This window comes from Struthio camelus, chromosome 2 (assembly GCF_040807025.1).
Source record: "Struthio camelus isolate bStrCam1 chromosome 2, bStrCam1.hap1, whole genome shotgun sequence".
Classification (NCBI taxonomy): Eukaryota; Metazoa; Chordata; class Aves; order Struthioniformes; family Struthionidae; genus Struthio; species Struthio camelus.
Genome location: NC_090943.1, coordinates 160005293 through 160026928, shown reverse-complemented (window position 1 = coordinate 160026928; position 21636 = coordinate 160005293). Strand labels below are relative to the sequence as shown.

At 47.2% G+C, this 21636-nt stretch overlaps 1 protein-coding gene across 5 annotated transcripts in view; it reads right to left on the bottom strand.

The window, feature by feature from the left end:
• Positions 1 to 10364: 10364 nt before the first annotated feature.
• Positions 10365 to 21636, bottom strand: part of ZHX2 (zinc fingers and homeoboxes 2) — an 80024-nt gene continuing 68752 nt past the window's right edge. For all 5 annotated transcript variants that reach the window (XM_068933197.1, XM_068933195.1, XM_009682785.2 and 2 more), the window contains 2 exons: positions 17146 to 19831; positions 10365 to 11580 (listed from right to left, as the gene is read on the bottom strand). In XM_068933197.1, the coding sequence (XP_068789298.1) occupies positions 17150 to 19645 (2496 nt within the window). In that variant the 5' untranslated portion in view covers positions 19646 to 19831 and the 3' untranslated portion in view covers positions 10365 to 11580; positions 17146 to 17149. The remainder of the gene's footprint in view (positions 11581 to 17145; positions 19832 to 21636) is intronic.

Here is a 21636-nt window from a genome sequence, read left to right as displayed (position 1 = left end):
CTCACAGTGCCCAGGGGAAGGCATGAGGGCGCTTATAAGCCTGGCTGAAACACTGAGCTCACCTCCCAGCCAGCCATGCAACGCGGGCTGCAGCTTTACCACAGCACGTGTGCACTTGCCTGCAGTGAGGGCAGTAGCTGCATCTGGACTTGAGACCGGGGTTGGAGCCCATGCTTCACCAGTCTGGGGCATTTCAGTTCCCCTACTCTCTAACGGGGCTAATATTGCCAATAACACTTGCATCCTCCTATTTGTGTGGCAGGCTACTCCAAGCAGATCCCCTTGCTCTGAGCACGGGCTGTGCCTATCTTAAGGCACACCTCAGTTTCGTCTCTGTCTGTGAATGTGTCACAAGTAATAATTACTAACATCAGCAGTGGATCAAATTTGATGCTGGTTTAAATTCCCAGTTGCAGTGAGACTACCTGGCCTTTAAGGGCCAGTTCCCCAGCTTGGCATCCTCTGCTCAACTCTAGCAAGTTTTGGGGGAGCTATGCACCCACTTCTGAAGGCAGAATGTAATCCTTCAAAACAGCAAGAAGGTAGTGCGGATCAAAGATTGCAGCTACGGACAGCCCAAATGAAGGTAAATGTTCAAAAGCACCTTGGGAAACCTGGAGCAGAGTTGTAGACAGCAGACCATCAGAGGACATTCAAATACATCTGAATTTGGGTGAAAGCAATTAATTGGCACTGGGGAAGATAGCTTTAGGAAAAGGTTTAACAGTCAGGCAATAAGCCGTGACTCTGCTGTTTAATGCATGTCTTGGGAGCATGTTGAGGTACGAGGCAAAGTCAAGTATTTCCAAGTCACTTGAGAACTGTGTAATCGTTAATCAGCACTAGCCGACTGCACTGGCGTCGAGATTAGAGGGTCCACTGGGATTAGACGATGAGCCCTTCGAAAAGAGCAAAGTATTTCAGATTTGAACATTTAGATACAGGTGTACATTAAATGCCATTGTGTGGCAAAGTCCCTTTTGATATCAGTGACATTGCATGAGCGGTTCAAGATGGGCCAAAGAGGCTGAACGGCTCTGTTGCTCTGGAGCTGAGGCGATCATGCTGCTCTTAATACTGAGAGGGATTTCATCAATGTATGCCCAAAGGCACTCTGTGAGTTCCTCTTTTAAAAGAAGGAGAAATCCCCCCTCAGCAGTAATAACAAAGCCAGAAACATCAGACAGGCTGCGATTTGGGGCCCGGCTTGGAGAAGCACTTAGCACCCAGCACCTCCATGGGGCTGCCAAGGGCAAGGAGGGGTACCATAACTGGGAGAGAGGGAGGGGCTTAAAGGTGGAGGGGGACAGGTGAAGGCAAATAAAGCAGAACAGTGAAAGCTTCAGCTGGGGAGTTATGCTGCGGACTAGGTAAGGTCTCGGTGGGGTTGGGTGGGACACGTGTCTGCAGGACAACCTGGAGCTCTGCTTTACTGGCCAAGGGTTCACAGCCTCAGCCTGCTCCTTTCTGCCCTATGTGTCTTCACCTCTTGGAAGGTAAAAATGCCTCATGTGAAAGACCAAGAAATGCAGACAAAACGGCAATAATGACTATTTTGTACTAAATATAAAATATAAACAAAGATACAGTACAAGCATGCAGTTTTGAATCCGAATTTGAAACAGGCAAACTTGACCTCTAGCTCTGTATCTAGCACGTTTGTTTTGCAGTCTTGGGAAAAATTGTGTAGTTATCTTCGGGTTTCTCTATCCATAAACTCAGGTTAGTGGTATTATTTCTTTAACTAGCTCATAGATGCGCTGTAAAGTAATGCTTTTTTTAAATTAAAAGTGTGACACTAAATTTTTACATGATATATTTTACTGGGGTTGTGTAGACTTTAAAGAAATAAGAAAAAGAGTAAGGAAGGGATCATTTTGGGTACTGAAGAAGTTTCACAGATATCCCATTTGCTCTGCCCCAGCGAACTGGCTTGATATGTGGTTTTCAAAGTATAGTTAAATTTTAAGAATTATAATGCGATTAAGATTACCATTTTGGAGCATCAGGTCACTGCTAGGCAGCGGCCTGTATAAGAGCGCAGCGAACACCGATAGCAGTTTGTGCAGCAGCATGCCAGAAGGCAAGAAGGCACCTTCATTTTCGTAGTAGTGTGTGCTTCCTCAGGTATGGTCGTGACATGCTGCAGAGCACGTTCCCCAGCGGCTACCCGAGCTGCTGCATCAACTGCGTCTGAAGCTTCAGCCCAGACAGACCCTCTGACAGCAGATGCAGCTCTTCAGGTCTCAGACTGCAGGGAGTGCTTAGGGCCTCTTTGTAAGGCCTGGGGCTGACAGCCAGCTTTCCTGCAGAAGGTGTGCTGTGGTTGATCGGTTGTATCGCCAGGTAAAGGAGTTACGGGAGGAAGTCAGTAGGCTGCGTAGCATCCCAGAAGACGAGCAAGAGATAGACAGGGTATTCTCAGAGACCGTGCAGCTCCAGGAGTCCCAACCACCCACAGCGATGGAGTTGCAATGGAGTTGGCCAGCCTGGTAAGGAGGGCTTTAAACTAGGAAAGATGTGGGAAGGAGAGTGTTACAGAGACAGGGTAGTCAGTAAAACATTGCTCAAGTCAGGATGCCTCCAGTGGGTGCAGGCAGCCAGGAGAGTGCACATGGAACATGGCTATGGAGGATCCTCTTGCACCTCTCCTGAGAAGCTTGCATGCTCGATTGCCTCTCTGAAATGCCTGTACACCAATGCACACAGCATGGGGAATAAGCAGGAAGAATTAGAGATCTGTGTGTGGTTGCAGAGCCATGATCTCATTGCAGTTATAGAGACGTGGTGGGATAGTTCACATGACTGGAATGCTGTCATGGATGGCTATGTGCTTTTTAGGAGAGACAGGCCAGGAAGGTGAGGTGGTGGAGTTGCTCTTTATGTGAGGGAGCAACTGGAACATATGGAGCTCTGCCTCGGGGTGGATGAAGAGCAAGTTGAGAGCTTATGGGTAAGGATTAAAGGGCAGGCTAACATGGGTGACAGAGTTGTGGGGGTTTACTACAAGCCACCTGATCAGGAAGTACCAGTTGATGAGGCCTGCTACAGACAGTTGGAAGAAGCCTTATGGTCACAGGCCATTTTTCTCATGGGGGACTTCAATCACCCTGATATCTGCTAGGAAGACAGCACAGCTAAGCATGAACAGTGGAGGAGGTTCCTGCAGAGCACTGAGGATAACTTTTTCACACAGGTGGTGGAGACGCCAACAAGGAGAGGTGCAATGCTAGACCCTGTACTAACAAACAAAGAAGGTCTGGTTGGAGACGTGAAGGTTGGGGGCAGCCTTGGCTGCAGTGACCATGAGATGGTGGAGTTCAGGATCCTACGAGGAGGGAGCAGGGCAATGAGTAGGATCGCAACCAGGGACTTCAGGAGAGCTGACTTTGGCCTCTTCAGGGACCTACTTGGAGGAATCTCACAGGGTAGGGCCCTAGAAGGAAGAGGGGGTCCAGGAGAGCTGGTTAATATTCAAGCATCACCTCCTCCAGGCTCATGATGGGTGCATCCCTCTGAGTAAGAAGTCCAGCAAAGCAGGCAGGAGACCTGCCTGGATGAGCAAGGAACTCCCGGCAAAACTCCAACAGAAGAAGGAAGTGCACAGAATGTGGAAAAGGGGACAGGCCACTTGGGGGGAATATAGGGACATTGTCAGAGTGTGCAGGGATGCGACAAGGAAGGCTAAGGCCCGTTTGGAATTAAATCTGGCAAGGGATGTCAAGGCCAACAAGAAGGGGTTCTTCAAATACATCAGCAGCAAAAGGAAGACTAGGGAAAATGTGGGCCCGCTGCTGAATGGGGCAGGTGCCCTGGTGACGAAGGATACAGAGAAGGCAGAGTTGCTGAATGCTGCCTTTGCTTCAGTCTCTGCTGCTAAGGCCAGTCCTCAGGAATTCCTGACCCTGGGGACAAGAGAGGAAGTCTGGAGAAAGGAAGACTCTCCCTTGGTCGAGGAGGATCGGGTTAGAGATCATCTGGGCAAACCTGACATCCACGAATCCGTAGGCCCTGACGGGATGCACCCCCGAGTGCTGAGGGAGCTGGCGGATGTTATCGCCAGGCCACTCTCCATCATCTCGGAAAGGTCCTGGAGATCAGGAGAGGTGCCTGAGGACTGGAAGAAAGCCAATGTCACGCCAGTCTTCCAAAAGGGCAAGAAGGAGGAGCCAGGGAACTATAGGCTAGTTAGTCTCACCTCTATCCCTGGAAAGGTGATGGAGCAGCTCATCCTGGAGGTCATCGCTAGGCATGTGGAGGACAAGAAGGTGATCAGGAGTAGTCAGCATGGATTCACCAAAGGGAAATCATGCTTGACCAAGGCTGAGAGCCTTCTCTGCTGGAATGACTGGCTGGACAGATGAGGGCAGAGCAGTGGAAGTTGTCTCCCTGGACTTCAGCAAGGCTTTGGACACTGTCTGCCATCACATCCTCCTAGGGAAACTCAGGAAGTGTGGGTTGGATGAGTGGACAGTGAGGTGGATGGAGACCTGGCTGGATGGCAGAGCTCAGAGGGTTGTGGTCAGCAGCACAGAGTCTAGTTGGAGGCCTGTAGCTAGCGGTGTCCCCCAGGGGTGAGTCCTGGGTCCAGCCTTGTTCAGTGGATTCATCAATGACCTGGAGGAAGGGACAGAGTGCACCCTCAGCAAGTTTGCTGATGATACTGAACTGGGAGGAGTGGCTGATACCTTAGAAGGCTGTGCTGCCATTGAGAGGGACCTGGACAGGCAGGAGAGCTGGGCGGAGAGGAACCTCGTGAAGTTCAACAAAGGCAAGTGCAGGGTCCTGCCCCTGGGGAGGAATAACCCAATGCACCAAGACGGGCTGGGGGTTGACCTGCTGGAAAGCAGCTCTGCCGAGAAGGGCCTGGGAGTTGTGGTGGACAACAAGTTAAGCATGAGCCAGCAATGTGTCCTTGTGGCCAGGAAGGCCAGTGGTCTCCTGGGGTGCATGAGGAAGAGTGTTGCCAGCAGGTCGAGGGAGATGATCCTCCCCCTCTACTCAGCCCTGGTGAGGCCACACCTGGAGTACTGTGTCCAATTCTGGGCTCCCCAGTACAAGCATGACATGGAGCTCCTGCAGAGAGTCCAGCAAAGGACTGCTAAGATGCTGAGGGGACTGGAGCATCTCTCCTAGGCGGGAAGGCTGTGAGAGCTGGGCCTGTTCAGCCTGCAGAAGAGAAGACTGTGATGAGATCACCTCTATGTGTACAAATATCTGAAGTGGAGGGTGTGAAGAGGATGGGACCAGTCTCTTCTCCGTGGTGCCCAGTGACAGGACAAGAGGCAACAGGCACAAACTGAAGCACAGGCAGTTCCATCTGAACCTGAGGAAAGACTTCTTCACTGTGAGGGTGACAGAGCCCTGGAAGAGGTTGCCCAGAGAGGTAGTGGAGTCTCCTTCGCTGGAGATATTCAAAACCTGCCTGGATGCGATCCTGGGCAATATGTTGTAGAGGACCCTGCTTGAGCAGGGAGGTTGGACTAGATGATCTCCAGAGGTCCCTTCCAACCTCGGCCATTCTGTGATTCTGTCTGTTGGAGAAGCGACAATGAAAAACCCGTCTTTTGCCACCTGTGATCAAAATGCCTGCTCTGCAATTGGGTCTGACAGATACCAGGTCATTCAGTGCCTGCATCCACCGTCCCCGGAGCTTGCACTGATCTGACTGGGACATGCTGCAGCTGCGCAGCCCTCTGGACACCCGGCTTTGGGTTTTTGTGCTGCTTTTTCATTCCTTTGGAGCATATATTGCGTACGTTCTCTTAGCCCGTTCCCTTTTCCTGCTGTGGTTTGAATATTTTCAGGGTTTGCTCAGGAGCTGTCGACCCCATTTCCTAGCAGCTTTCTGTTAGTTAGCGATCAAATGACCATGGAAGTCATCTCTTTGGCTGACCTAAAACGTCTTTCGTCTCTCTCTTCAGGAAATAATTAAAAAAAGCGAGGTTTCACGCTTCACCGCTGTGCTCTTCCCTTGCTATCCACACGCCAGAGCAAGCGTCATCTCACGTGCCTTTGTAGCCGGTTAACAACAACTATTTTCCCTGGTTTCTGTTAGCCAGCACAAGTTAGAAATGTGTCTTTTCCCTAGCGAACGGTGTGCGAGGGCTAGAAGACGACCGGGAAAGTTTCAGCAATGAGATCCGCGGGTTTTTGGAGCGATGCGTTAAATGCGCGGCGGAGAATCGAGGCTGGAAATGGCACCCCTGCAACCAGGCCGTTCAAAAGCCAAGGGATTTAGAGGAAGAGAGGAGGGGAAACGGTGGGGGCGGCGCATAGCCCTGCGCCCCCCGCCCCCCTCGTGTCGTGGCGCGGCGCGATGTGGCGGCGGCCGGGGGCGGCGCCGCGCGGAGGGGAGAAGCCGCCATGGCGCGCGAGTCCCTGAGAGGATCGCGGCTCGGCCGGTCCCCAGGACGTCAGACGAGCAGTAGCTGGAGGCTGCCGTTGTTTCTTCGCCGTTTATTCTGGTTCCCGAGCGGAGAGGGAAGAGGGGCCCAGGTAACGACGCGGAGCCAGGGAGGTTACTGCAGCGTTACAAGCGGCGGGTGCTTTCGTCGGGGTGGTTGGACCTTCCCCTCACCAAAAAAAGTCTCCAAATAAAGTGTTTTTTATTTTGTTTTATTTTTTTTTATTACACAGAAACTTTCAGACAAAAATAACAAAAAAGGCTCAACCACTTCCAAAACTGAGACTGATGAAATTGGCTCGTATTTAAAGTTTCTGGTGGCATTAATTTTGGAAAGCTCTAGAAACTCCTATTCTCTCCCTTCCCCTGCCCCCCCCCCGCCCCATTTTGGGGAAAGGGCTTCCCTCAGCAAGGAAATGGCCTATGTGAGCTCTGCTTTTCACCATCCCTGAAAAAACAAAGCATCCAAATGGCCTAATTATAAGCCACCTGTAGCAACAGCATATTCTAACGCACTATGTCAACACTATATCGAGTAACATTTCTGTTTCCTCATTAAAAAGCAAGCAAACAAAAAAACCTCCAGTAAATCCTATTGCCAGAGCGCTGCGAAAGAAAGCCGCTAAAACGGCAAAGCCAAACACCTGAAAGTAGGAGTTATCAGCACTTGGGGTGCCCACGATGTGGTAACCTGGCAAACGTGGGGACGCTACGGGGCAGCCCCGGGCACCACCGCCGTGGTCCGTGTTTGACAAGGTCCTCCCACGCCGGTGGGACTTGTCTCTCTGCCCGGAGGAAAAGGGAAGAAAAGGCTGCGCGCCAAACCTGGGGCCTGACGGCACCGCCCTGGGCCCCTGTGGTCCCCGGGCAAACGCTGGTTGGTGTCCCTCAACCCAGACTGTCAACTTGAACCTTTGGCCTCCTCAGGCGGTTGCCCTACTGATGTGACCTGATATGGGAGAGAGAAATCGAGTATTTCTGGTCCCCCTGGGCCCACCTAGAACTACAGCGCAAAGAAGTGCCCTGGTCCACTCGCAAAGAAACACCAAGGAGGACAAGGGTGGGTTTTAGTCTTCCCACCTTCTACGTGGGTCTGGGAGGGCACTAATTGCAATGTGGCCTCAAATGTGACTTGGCTGAGCCTTAAATCATTTGTTCCTCTGGGTGCTGGATGTGAACACGTGGGACCTGTTTGGTAGGCAAGGCGCATGCATGAGCTGCAGCCGGAGTCGGTGGGAACACTGTTTTGTACATGGAAAAAAAGGCTAGAAAATGCCAACCACGCTGAAAACAAAAACAAACAAACACCTGTGGTGCTACTCTCAAGTTAGAAGGACCTTCAGGTTTCTGTAAGATGGGGACAATATCCAGACACCCTATCACTAGTTATTCTGGAAACTGACTCTTTATTATTGGTGAGGTGCTGAGATGCAGCAGCATGAACAACAGAAAAACCTGAAGGAAAAAATAAAAAAAGACTAAATCTATTTTCAAAGCAGAGCCTGAATAACTGTGCCGTAAGAGGCTAACAAACAGCTGCTCATTTGCTGAACAGCATCCATCCCCTCAGCTTATGAACAAGGAAGGAAAAATAGCATCTGTATACAAAGAAAAACTATCCTCTTGTCAGTATACAAGTAGAGCAAATTAAGGAAGTACAGGCCACCTAAGTCAAGTGGTTCCTAGCTTCCAAGTGTTGGACTTTCTTAGGCACTGTAAAAAGTGCAAAAACTGATTTTTGTGTGTGTGTTCACTAGATTTCTTCTTATTAAAAAAAAAAAAATTGAGAAACTACTTATGTTAAAAGAATATATGAAAGATGTCAGTCACAACCCGCACGCCAGCAAATTGTGGTCCTGAGGAACAGTTTGTGGTGTTAGTGAGGCTGAGGAGCAGCCTCGCATCCCACCGGGAGGATATCTCAAGCAAGCTCCTCACTTTCAAGGCTTAGCTGGCTGGAGGACACTGCTCTCAAAAATAAACAACGGAGAAAATGTCTGGCTTCTGCACTGGATGAGACAAAGTAATGAATGACAAAACCCTGTGGCAGCAGACTAGTTTCACCAGCATGCAATGTAGCCCCGAACCCAAATACGTTCCCTAATCACAGCAGAGTACAAACAATGTTCTGATTGTGCCTCGATACTTGGAACCTCACAGACATGCAGTCTCTGCATCGTTATTAATTAAAAACAAAGCCTACTTGCAATACCTATTTTGTAACCTTGTTCAGACATCCACAGTAAAGCAATCGCTGTGCAGAGCTGGGATGATTTAACCAGAAAGGGAAACTGGATTGTTTTTTTTTTTTTTTCCCCTGGTGAAACCTTACATTTGAAGGCTTGATATCTTACCATAACCTGCCTACACAGACCTCTTCGCTGTTGCCATACTGCCAACTTTTACAGAGGACTCCGGCAAAAGCCATGTCATGCTTTTGCAAGCAAGTTTGTTCTGGGAGAGGATCAACATTATTATCTATGCAATCACAAACTCCAGGGCTACTGCTATTGTTGCATTTGTATTGCAGCAATCTAAAAGAGCCTGAGTCACGGTCCACAATCCCATTGTGTATGGTGCTGTGCAAATACAGAAAACCCAGGTGCATCTTGTTCTTCCTAAAATGCCTACTGTGACCAATGGGAGTGTTGCTAGTTAAGCAAAATAGGTCAGTGCGCCAGATATACATACATATGTGCACACTATACAAGAAGAGATGCAAACTGGAATATTAAGTTGCTAAGTGGTTGTTAAAAACTGTACTCGAGGGTAGTTAATATATTAGCATCCTTTCATGCAAGCAAAGCAGACAGAAGTGGCAATAAGCATCCATTACAACTTTCCAGTCCTGGAGGAGACCTCATCAGAGGAATTTATTTTTTATTTTTTATTTTTTTGCCACATGACACATTCACCTACTGACTTAACAAACCACACAGGGGGTCGGTGGGTGGGTGTAGGGGAGAGGGTGTGTGCGTGTGTGTGTGACTGCACAGGAAACAGGCTCCACGTATGGAGGATTAGGTTGCATGACCTGTAGCTCAAAGCACGGTGCATGATTAGACCTGTTGTGATCAATGGCATAACTCATGTACATGCTCCCTGACAGACTGCGTTTGCATATTTAAAAGCTGAGGTTGTTCCCCTAGATTTTGCTCATGATATGCAGGGAACACGACAGCACGATCCAGCCCTATGCATGCTCGAGGACAGTGGGAGGTGACTCACTCCCCTTCAACAATGAACAAGACAACTCTATTTTTTGGAAAGCTGAAGTCTGAAAGGGGTCTCTGCTGTAAACCTCCACCAACTGTAAACCTCCTCTGGCACTTAAATGCTGTGCAGATGATTAGCAAAAGTAACTCCTTATTGGTAAGTCTCAGTGAAGGTTTCATTCATCTGATTTCTGAACGCAACCAAAATAAAGGTACCCTCCAAGTCCAACCAAGCGTTGAACTTTTAACTTCCAACACATGTAGCTCCTGTCTTTGATCCCAGTTCAAACCTGGGATCCTGCTCCTATTTTTGCTGAGCTCTCCAGAGGAAATAAAACCAGGGGTACATGCACACTCCCCCAGCTGTGCCAGGCCAGGGTTTCACACCAGTCCCACCATGGACTCAGTCACATTCACCCTGCTGGTACTGCATTAACTGCCGCGCTCCCCACCGGAGACCTTGCAGAGAGCCCACGGATGTGTGGGGAGCAAGGACCCCCCTTCCCAGCTATCTAAGCCCCTAGAGAGGGAAACTACCTTCTAACATCGGGGGGGAAAAAGAAAATCAGTAGTTCACTGAGTTCATTTTAATCTGGTTAGTGTTTGCCAAGCCGATTGCTGCAAAACCAGTTAGAACCTTAATCGCAGCTATAAAGACACTGAGCTCTTGTGTACAATGCAGAGTTGGTGGGGGCTGATTTCTGCTTTCCATTAAAAAAAAAAAGAGAGACACGAGAAAAAGGTTACCAAAATGTTTAGCCTTTGTTTTATTGAGTTACAACAAATGAGCAACAAGTTAGAAAAGTTGGATTTATTCAAACTCCATAGCATTATATTTTTGCAGTGTACTGAAATATGGGTAAGTTTTCAAAACACAGCTAGTCAGAGTAGCACGTCACACAGTTCTCACACGCGCTTTCCCTCACACGCACATATGCACTCTCCTCTTTTTCTTCTTCATACATGCACGCACAGACACCCCCACACAAAGAAAATTAGCATTATTTGAAAAAAGTGCACTCGGGAATCTAGAACTGATCTAAAAATTTAGTGGCAAGGGTTAATCAGGAATTTCTTTTGTGTGCTACAACATCTAAAGCTGGAGGGCAGACTTTTGTTTATATTGTCCATCTTTGTACCAACCAAAGAAACACAAGTTCAGATTTTGAAGCATCTTAATTTCCTCACTGCAACCCCTCTGGGGGTTGTACTGCACGTTTAAACAAAAAGTGCTAAAAAAAAAAAAAGGCATTCTAGCAAGATCTTCAAAAAACCATGGCCTGTGCTGGTTTGTGAAAAGTGAAGTACAGGAGCTGGAAAAGACTCGCTTCATAGGAGCACAGAAAAGCAGAGATTTAAATACTTCAACTGGTAGCAGATGGCCATAAAACAAAACAAAAAGCCTTGAAACAACCGCCCCCAACTAAACCAGAACAACCCCTTTGCTGGGGTGGGAATCTGGGACCAGGCGCTGATCCGCACCAAAGGGATTCCAAATGTTTCTTAAAACACCAAAAAAGCCCTCCTCTCCCCTGCCCTTCCCACAAAAGACACCTCCCTCCCCCAAACCAACCCTAAAATTTTGCAATGGCATGACATGCAAGAATAACTTGCACCGATTAAAAAATTAACAAACTTTCCACATTGTACAAATCTGCTCCAGTATAGGAAGAGGCTGGGCAGGAAAGTCGGTGGGAGAGGAAGCAAAGGAGAAACCTATATACAGGGATCCTTTTTTCGCTCTCTCTTTTCTCTTTAATGCAGTAGTAGGACTTTGGCACTATAAACAATCCCATGATGATGCTCCACAAAAGTATCTCTCGCTGTGCCTCTGCAAGCGCAGTTTGAGACTTGGAGTTGCAATGCTCTATCTCACCCCAGGCAGGAGAACAGATTTTTCTTCTATTTTCAAACAGTGTTTCCCCTTCATTGTCAGGACAGTGCAGCCGATCAGAACCCCTGCAAAAATTAAAAAAGAAACGTTACTTTTAAAGACACTGCCAAGTGAAAGCATTTCATTTACTTCCCCGTACATGCAGTAGCACTGTATTTTCTATTAACCATACCCTGAAGCTTACCCATTTCTCAGCTTGACCCTGCAGTAGGGCACCAGATGTTTTGTTGCATACAACACGCAGCTAATACCTCCCCACAGATTTCTAATAGGGACATAGAGCTTGGCCTGGACCCTCCGCTGGTTTGTTATTACTCTATAAATTGCACAGATTCTCATGGTTGTTCAAAGACGATTTTATGCACAAGGGCTGGAGGCAGCTCCTTTGTGAAGAGGAACAGATAGTGCTAAAGGCAAGAAGACTGCAGGTCCTTTTTTGCCCATAAATCCTCCCGTTATACATTTTTTAGCGTGGGTTTAAAAATGAATTACACAAACCTCAAGACAATGGGAAAAAAGCACACTCTTCTGCGCTGCACAGAGCGACTCGGGGCCCTCCTATGATTCCTGCACCGAAGGAAAGGCTGCATGAGGGACCAGTGCTTAAAAAACTCCCTCAAATACTCATTTGCCTACGCATACACCCAGTTCTCGGCATCGATCAGATGGGGACACGTGGCCAGGGCACTACAACAGCCATTTGTCTCTGCACATACCTCCGCTTGAGTGAAGTGTGCAAGCGCAAGCAGCTGCTCACGCTGAAGCTGCAGGCAGCAGCAAGAGCTACGTTTCCTGCACCGTCTTCCACACTCACCCCGCACCAAGGCTCACAGAAACCTGGGCTACCTAAGCGTTTCACAGCACCTGTTAATGTTGCTAATAGCACTGCTATTTCCCATGAAGCAATGAGCTCTGGCATTTGCAACTCGGGAAGCAAAGCAGTCAAGGCCAGTAAAAGGGCATGGGCTTGCAGGCACACCTAGGGCAAAAACATCCCACGCTCTGCAGGCTCCCCCCTGCCATCCCAACTCCTTGGTAATTTGTATTTGCTGTATTGAGTTTTGCTGCCTTCCCTGAATTGCTTCACTGCTTCAGAGCTTGGCTCTCTGACAGCCTTACTGTTTTTAGGGGAAAGGGCAAGCTGCCCATACTTCGGGCTCAGTCCTGTGATGGTCTAGGTTGACCTGAGTTCTGCTGCGATCATTGGTAAATCCCACACCAACTTCAGGATGGAGCCCTACAACAGGAACAGGCACTACAGCTGGCTTTAAGGATTAAACCCTAAACCACAAGAAAAACAAGAACTTGGGCAGGAAGGGAGGGGAAGCCCAGTGTTGTTAGCTGTCACCAATTGCAGACAGCGAGGAATGCGTTAGGCCACATGAGAAACAGAGCACTCTCAGCTCCCGCCACGGTACAAAAGGAGCTGAAGACAGCAAGAGGGCCCAGACAGTCTTTGATGCTCAGTACGACACTTACATAGGAAGCAAGGAGTGACTTTTGGGGGACATTTTTTTTTTTTAATTGTGTGCAGATTGTTTTTCGTTTTCCTGTGGCAGATCTCCACAAAGCTCCACACAACTGCAGCGAGGAGACCGCGGCCAAGCAGCCGGCCTGGGGCGGCGAGCACACGTGGAAGCAGCTCCCAGCTAGAGAGGCACGGAGGGAGCTCGTCCCCACCGCGAGCAAGGCAGCGAGGTGGCTGCAGCTCCCAGGCTTTGGGCCTGCCATGGCGGTCATGGGAACAACTCGAAACAAGAAAGTTTATGTCAGGGATGGGGGGTGGGGGGAAGGAGTGTATGTTTCTGAGAAAAAGTTCTGTTTTGAAGAAATACTGATCTTGGGAAACCCCCCCTGGGAGACAGCACTGTGAAGAAAGCCAGCAGTAACTGCCAACTGCTCTGGTATTCTCCGTTCCCACTCTCACGTCTGAGCTGTAATTTGCTGTATTTAATTTAGGCCCAATTTCTGTCCAGCAGGCTTGCACAAATGGTGACAACAGACCTGGTTTTGACCCATGCTGTTGGAAGTCAGGAATATCACTATTGATGGAAATGGAGCTCCAACACCGTACAGATTGAACAAGGAGGAGGGGAGGCTTTAGGATCAGCGTATGGAGCATTTTTAGTGATGACTTCAATGTACCTTACAGGCACCAGGCACATCTTGAAGGCCCCGGTACCTTAGGGAGACAGGTCTTGCAGCCTTACTGCCTAAGGAATGTGATCCTACTCTGTGGAATGAAGTTATTGACAAAATCAGAGTAAAACGGGCAGAAACCGACTCTGACAGATACTTCTATTGGTCTATAGCCATTATTTCATAGCGTTGAGCAAATTCTGCTCTCACTGAGGTCAGGCAGCACCAAAACTCCCACTGGACTCAGTAGACGCAGAGTCTGAGGACCACAGAGCAGTTCTGAAAAAATCCCATTTCCTAAGGGGAAATCTCATTTCCTATTTTGTGTCCATCATGGCTATAATGAAGTATTCCCTAACAGTTCCAGAAACTCCTAAAACTACATGCCCGAGTTAAGAGGGACCTGAGAAGTTCTGGAACATTTCACATTTTACAGAAGCTACACATGAATGCAGCCAACAAGAGAAGTATCAAGACTGAACAGAGAATGATCTTCACTTTAAAGTACATACATCAAGCTGAGAAACTAGCAACATCACGAATATCAAAGGCCTACATTTGTGCATGATGTAAAGTTCAGCAGTGAAAGTTTCACATAATGACTTCAGCTGTGTGAAAGCTGAGACGAGGAAGAGTCCCCTGTTAGCTGTTCAGTACTTTGCAGCGCTACTTATCTGAGGCCAGGACAGCAACACAGCCCCTCTAAGGTACTGAGGGCTCCACCAGCAGGAAGATCACTTTCATGTGAGAGCATAACACATGGGAAGTTGCCAACTCAGCAAAAATAAGCTCTCCTTCAGGTCTCACATGGTCTTTGCTTTCAAGTCATACCACGGCTGTCTTTCAAGATAACTGCTAGTTAACACTGAAGTTCTTGTTTAAAAAAAAAAAAATAGGTAAGACAGCCATGTTTCACAAAAATAAGAGCAAGGGCTTATCCTGAAGGAAACGGGCACTTTGTTTAATGCCTACTTGAAACTGCAGCCAACACTCGTGGCGTGTGAAGCTCTGGCTCCTCCTGCGTGCCTGGCTGCTTGGAGCTGGTAGCAGGGATTTTTGCCAAGGCTCCCCTCAGTGGCAGGGTATAAAGCTTCTGGCTTCCACGTCAACGCGCCTGCAGCAGCGGCTGCCTGTTGGGGCCTCCCATGCATTCACCAGAGGGCAGATAATCACAGTTTTGGGCTGAGAGTTACAAGGAAGCGAAGGGAAAACAAACTAGGTAACAGACTTTTGTCAAGGGCCCAAACTGGCGTGCTAAGAAAGGGGTGAAGAGCAGAGGACAAAGTGATCCTCTGATCTTATTCGAGTAATCTACACTGTGAAAGTCTCCCTCCAGCGCATCTCTTCTCAGGAAGCATATTTTGTAATCAGCCATTTGAAAAAAACCACCTCATCAAAAAGATAAAGTGATGAAAGTTCAACTGAGACCAAAATTTTTAATAAAATTTCTCTCTGATCACAAACATCTCTACAGCAGTGGAGGTTTATGGCCAGTACCTGCGCTGAGGCTCAAAGTCAGAAGTTTCAGACCACAGCATACCCTACGCTGCCCACAGACACTAAAAACACAGGCACCAAACCTATGCTGCTGGAATAAGGTTGCAACAGAGCTTGGTTTCACAGTACAAAGCATCTGAGGCAAAAATAAGGGTGTTATAAAGTAATCCCTCTCTCTCCTAGCCTCCCACCCCCATTCCCACTCCTAGCCCATGGCATGCTGCCTCTCCTCCATTATGTTAGTGCAAAAACTCATAGCTGGAACAGGGAACTGATCCGGAATAGCAATCTTGGCAGGGGAATAAAAATCTTACAGTATATTTTGTTTGTTGCTCATTTGGTTTTAAGAGCCAGATCACTTCCCAGCTCTAATTTTGGACATGGCTTCCGAAACAGTTGAGGCAGCCCAAAGAGAGCAATGTGCTACAGGGGCTGGAAGACGACACCTCTCGATGCCATGCCCAAGTCCTTCCTCCTTTAACCTCAGTGTTTGCCAATGTGGTAACACACAACCTGTTCCTTATACCCATAACTACCAACTTCTGCAAGCATAATACAGGACAAAGTGTCATACTGCTGTCTGGCTGTAAAACACTTTGCAGTATAGATGCTGTGACGTTTCTCAAAATTAAAGTCTATACGATTTCCAGTTCAAAGCTACTGGAGTGTTTCCTTTTTAAACTTGGAGAAAATGTTCAGGAGACTTTTGGATAAGTGTTTCACAAGGGGAAATTAGAGAGCTCTTGGCCAGCCAGCATGGCTTGCAAGGAAAACTGCACTGCCACAACATTTAATGGTTCAACTCAAGTACTGCAAAGCCGCAATAATAGAAGGCTTTGAAGGCATAGAGGAACTTCTGTCAGCTCTGGGTTTGTGTGTGTGTGTGCGCGTGTGTGCGCGTGTGTGTGTGCACACATGTGCGGGTTTTTTTTTTTTTTTTTTTTTTTCAAAAGTACTCTTCAGTATTTCTCCTTATTAGATAACAGAGAACCACTAATTCTTCCCAAAATATGCATTCCCTGTATTTGTTAATGCATTGTGTAGCGTTTTCCATTGGATAATTTCTAGCTTGAGTAGACTCCAGCCTGAGAGATGTAGATTCTGATCACAGTTATACCAAGCATAAAACGTTAAAGGCTCCAGTAAACTCAATTCAGCAGGCAAGTCAAGAGAAACTGATGGTGCTTGCTCCAGGTTTATACCCAACTGTGATCAGAAATAGGCTTCAGGCCTCCAATAACACGTCCTTTCACATTCTGGGAGACTGTACAAACTCCCTTCAACAAAGCCTTGCAGTTGGCTTTTAAATTTAGGCTCCTGTGAAGAGCTGCTAAAACACTCACATGCTTTAGTCTGGGGCATTTCCTAAACCTCTACTCTGAGCAAGCAGAACAAAGCAAAGTTGGAGAGAGTTCTCACCTGCAAGAGGAGGAGAGCACATTTGCATGAGCCACTTCAGCCCCCACAACTTCTTTTGCTTGCTGTTGCATAAAGAAACATCTCTGTCCTGGGCCCTTCCCCCAGTAACCTTTTTTTCCTAAGCAGGTCAAGACACTGCAAAGGCTTCACCCAGGGTACAAAAAACAGCTAGAGCATCTATTCACAGGAGATAATTATATCTGTTAGCAAGATGGGCATTAGTGAGTAGGGTTACCGCCTATTTCTTCGCATGCTCAATTAGCGTATTTTACATCAAGCTGCGCAGAAGTTGCACACGTCATTTAAAGGCAGAAAGTTTAGGGTTTATCGCTTACTCCAGTTAAGTTCTGCCTTATCCAGGACCTGACCCACAAGACGATGAGAAACAAAGCAAACAGTGCTAACTGCTCCCCTGCCGTGGTTACTTTAATTTAAAATCAGGATGGGTCTCCCTTGTGTTCAAGCATCCAGCAGGCATGGGCTCCCTGGATTGACACCGAAAAAGGGGCTACTGGATACTGGAAGCACAACCAAGCTGAGGCTGGCTCAGAGGAACAGGGCAGCAGCAGTGTTACCTGTCTATACGTGGGAATTGTCTCCAGATATACTTTCAGAATCAAAGTCTGCCAGTTCTGCCTGGCCTTCAGGTGCTGTTTGACTCCAGCTATCTGTACAGTCTGATGCAGCATCGTCCTCGCCCACTGTCACCTCCACCCAGTTCACATCTGCTGGCTCCTCATTCTCCTCGCTGCCATGGCCGTCGTGGCTGTTGCACTCCAACCTGTCTGCACCCTCCGCTTGATTGCCCAACAAAGAGTCTTTGAGTGGTTCACAGTCTCTTTTTGACCTCACAACTAGTTTCCCCTCGTTCTCTTCGTTCAGTTTTTTATGTTCCTGGTAACGCTGCCGAGACACCTCGTTACCATTCTTTGAGCTCTCAGTGCGTTTTGATCCCCTTTTCTGGTTTTGCTCATTATGACCATCAGCAACATACTGCTGTTGGTACTGGTCAATCCATTTAAGCGACCCCGTTCTCAGCGAAGACCGGTTTTCCTTGAACCAGCGAACTATTTCAGTTCTTGTGAGCCCAGTCTGAGATGCTAACTGGTCATATTCCTGTGGTGACGGCCACTGGGTTCTTGCAAATGTGCTTTTCAGTAGATGAATTTGCTCTTGGGTTTTTTTAAACGTGGCAGAGGACCCAGATAAAGAGCCAGGTAGCTGGGAGCTGTTCAGCAGTTCTGCCCGGCTTATTGCACCATTATGGGTTCCTTGATCTTTAATTTTTCTGTATGATCCCATTGAGTCCAAGACAGCTTGCTCCATGCTGTCCCTTATCTTTCTCCGCTCGGAGAACCATGAATCAATCTCCCTCCTACTCAATTTAGTCTCCACTCGAAGCCTGTCTAATTCTCCTTGGGTTGGAAAAGAGCATCTTAGGAAACTCTCTTCAAGAGCTCTAAGCTGCTCTTGGGTTTTCTCTTTGAATCTCTGGGGTGTAAAATCTGCATATGGGTGGAACGAACGGCCATATCGACCAATTGAAGTTATTTGATCTTTTGCTAAAGAGTCATTACTCACGTGCACAACGCCCCTTTGACTTCTGTACCTGTGGTCACTGAACCACTTCTTGATCTCACTCCTGGAGAGACCCGTCATCTCTATCAGCCGGTAGATTTCTGCATCATCAGGAAACTGGCTTGCCATAAAACTGGCCTTCAGCTCTGCTATCTGCTCCTTCGTCTTTTTTCGCTCACTTGTTGGCGTCAGTGGTGCAGCAGTCAACTTGGCAGGAACCTCGGGCACCTGAACAACATGCGGACGCTTGGCCTCTGGGATGTTTGATAGTGTCTGTATCGTTCTCTTTTGCCCCTGGTTAGGGGCAACAGCAAGCGTAATTGGTGAACAAGAAACTGCTGAACCATTTGACACGGGAGTCAAAACCAAACCAGTTTGGCCCAGTATCTGACAAGGCAAAGCTGTCTGGATGATAGGCTGCGGCATTTTTGCAGTTGTCAAAGGAGCTGGTAGGACAGTGATGGTTTGCGGAACTGCCTGGATAGTACCATTAAACATCTTCTTTCTTGCCTCCTCCACTTCTTCTGGAGACCAACTTATACCATGTTTCAAACGTTGAGTAGCGAACCAGATTCGGATTTGCTCCTCCGGGTGTTTCGATGCTGCTGTCAGCCACGATAACTCCGCTTGTGTTGGGTAAGGAAACTTATTAAAGGAGTTAATCATGGTTGCATTAGTGTCCAGTGCAGAGTTGTATTTGGTACTGTTCAGAGGTACTGGGACCTTGGGGACAAGGTTAATATTTGGTGGTAGCTGTACAGAGGGCATAACGTGAGCTAACACATCATGGAGAAGGTCTCCATTTATACAAGCAATAGCTTCAGTGGCTTCAGTTATGATGCGAGGGAGAGTCCCATCCACATGGTTTTCCATAAGGCCCTCTTCTGGCTTTTTGGGACCCTTCTTGGTGTCCACTTTAGGCTTTCCCAATTTCATCATTGGGGTTTTACTTGCATTAATCCCCCCATGAAGCGGGTCATCACACTCTGCATTTTCTAGCCCACTGCTAGTGACAGTGACATTGTTGGTGGTGGTCTCAATGGACTGCTCCAAAACAGTTTGATTATTGCGTTTAATTAATTTCAATTTAAAATTACTCTCTCCTGGGTGGTATTTTGTGTTGTGGTCAGATAAGGAATCGTATTTTTTGGTTGTGAAGTTACATTCAGCACAGACATACAGGGGGTTGAGAATGACATTTGGATGCTGAGTGTCAACATGCTCTGTAAATTCATTTAAGTTTTGTGTTGAGTAAGGGCAGTATTTACATTCATAACCACCCTGGGGTTTCTTAGATTGATTTTCAGTTGGCGGCTTTGCCTCAACCACTTCACAATCTTTTACTGAGCTTTCTGCAGGCCGACTTTTTTTGGAGTCCTGCTGCGGTGTGGCAGCCCTCTTTTCTTTAGGAGTTTCTTGGCCCTCAGCAACTTCCTGCTCCACTACTTCAGAAGTTCGCACCATACACGGAGTCGTTGACTTTCTCTTGCTAGCCATGGCAGCTGGTTGCAGTGTGCTGCTGTCCCGGATGGCAACTTTCTGGCAGGGGGAGCAATAAACTTGGAACTTCTCGCAAACGGCTCCAACCTTCCAGGATTATTTTACCCTACTTTGTTTAATAAAGCATTTCCGCGCTGGCTGTGACCATCAGCTTCAATAGCAAACCTATCGGCTGCATGATACCTGTGAAACAAAGCACATGGCGTTAGGCGTTGATCCATAAAACATGTATTTAGCAGAAAGCCGCAGCTCAAGACATGTGCTTTTACAGCACCAGTCTGGACAACGCTGAGCTCTTTCTTCCTAATGAATTTAAGAGGTAAAAATCTGCCCACAAAGAATAAAAAGCAGTGGATAACTCACAGTGAAGTGCACCACAGGTAGGAAATGGCTTTGAAACAAATAAGAAGATCAGACATTGGATTTTAATCCCTACTAGTCAGTCAAAATATACAGTTGCTGCATACAGATGCTGCTATAAATACTATATCTTTTCTTAGAAGTTACAGTTTCTATTAATTATTATTTTGAAGCCTGCAGATTTGGAATTGAGTGTGATTTATAGTAAACTTAATTACTTCTCACTGTCACTTACCTTGTAAATGCCTACCAAATGATTGTGGTTACTAATGACGGGTGATTTCTAAATAAAACTATAGGGCCCTGCCTTAGTTGCAAAACAAAAGGGAGAAAGAAGAGTTAATACAAACCAACAGTTTCAAAGCTCTGCCTTGACTAGAGATAACTTCAAAGAGGTAACAGCCAGCTATGACAGGCCTCTACAGACCTGCTACAACTCTCTTCTTGAACTAAAGTTTCCTAAAAGCACCGCTTTTCACTGAATATTGACAAAGGCAGCTACCAGAAGCCTCTAGATCTCTTTTAAATAGGGTCCCTTTCTGTGTCCTGCTGTTATTCTCATCAAGTCCTCACCTGTGCACTCGACTCTATAGAATTAAAGAAAAAAGAAATCAAAATTTTAAAACATGATTCACATGTTGAAGCAATGGTAGAGGCTCCCAAATGTAAGCACTTTGTAAAAAGTGTTTTTAAGAAGATTCGACTTCAACACCAGTCAGCAAAAAAACCCAGACGCTATATAAGTTATGATCAACTCGCGCTCTTTTGGGAGCGGTGGTGGTGGTGTGTGCGAGAGAGATGGGGGGAAATTTGATTGTCGCAACTGTTTTATCTATCCAAAAAAACTGATGTCGCTAAGTTTCACCTGCAAAACAACAGGAACTGTTAGAAGGACAAAAACCCCTCTGAAACTGTCTTGTGCTTGGCAACACTGGCTGGTTTTCAGAGATGCTGAGGAACTGAACTCTTGAAACTGAGGGAAGCTACAGACGTCCAGCACTGCCTAGAAGTGAGGTCGACTTAAAACACAAACAAAAATTCACTCAAAGAGCAGAAAAACCAGCCAAACAACCAGAAAACACATAAGCAAAAATAACGAAACAGCAACCTCCAAATTTTGGTTTTGCTTTCTCACGTACAGAGAAAAATCAGACTAACCTCAGTTCGCTGGCACCGACTCCAGTGGCTTCACACTGGCATGAGATAGGGAAGAATGAAAAGCTCTACCTACACTTGAATCAAAAAAAGTTTCTTTAATGCTTATTTATGGATTAAGAAATAGTATTGAAACAGCTTGTAAGTGCTGTTACATTTCCACTGGCTCAGCTAACCAATACTGTGACAGTGCAGGTCACCCAAGCAGAGTCATTTCTCTCATTTACCATCAAATCTCTCTGCTAGGCACTTGGGCCACGTACAGGTTTGAGCCAGTGCAAAACGAAGCTATCCAGCTGGGGAGTGACGCATCATGCAGAGAGCCCAGCACAGCCGTGTTTAGCAGACTGCTTTCCCCAGAAGCACCGATTTTAACCCATACATCAGGCTTTCAGTACTGTGGCAAAGGAAGGTCTTTGCTCCCTATCAAAGCAGATGCACCAACACTGTTCAAAACCAGCTGATCCAGGGCA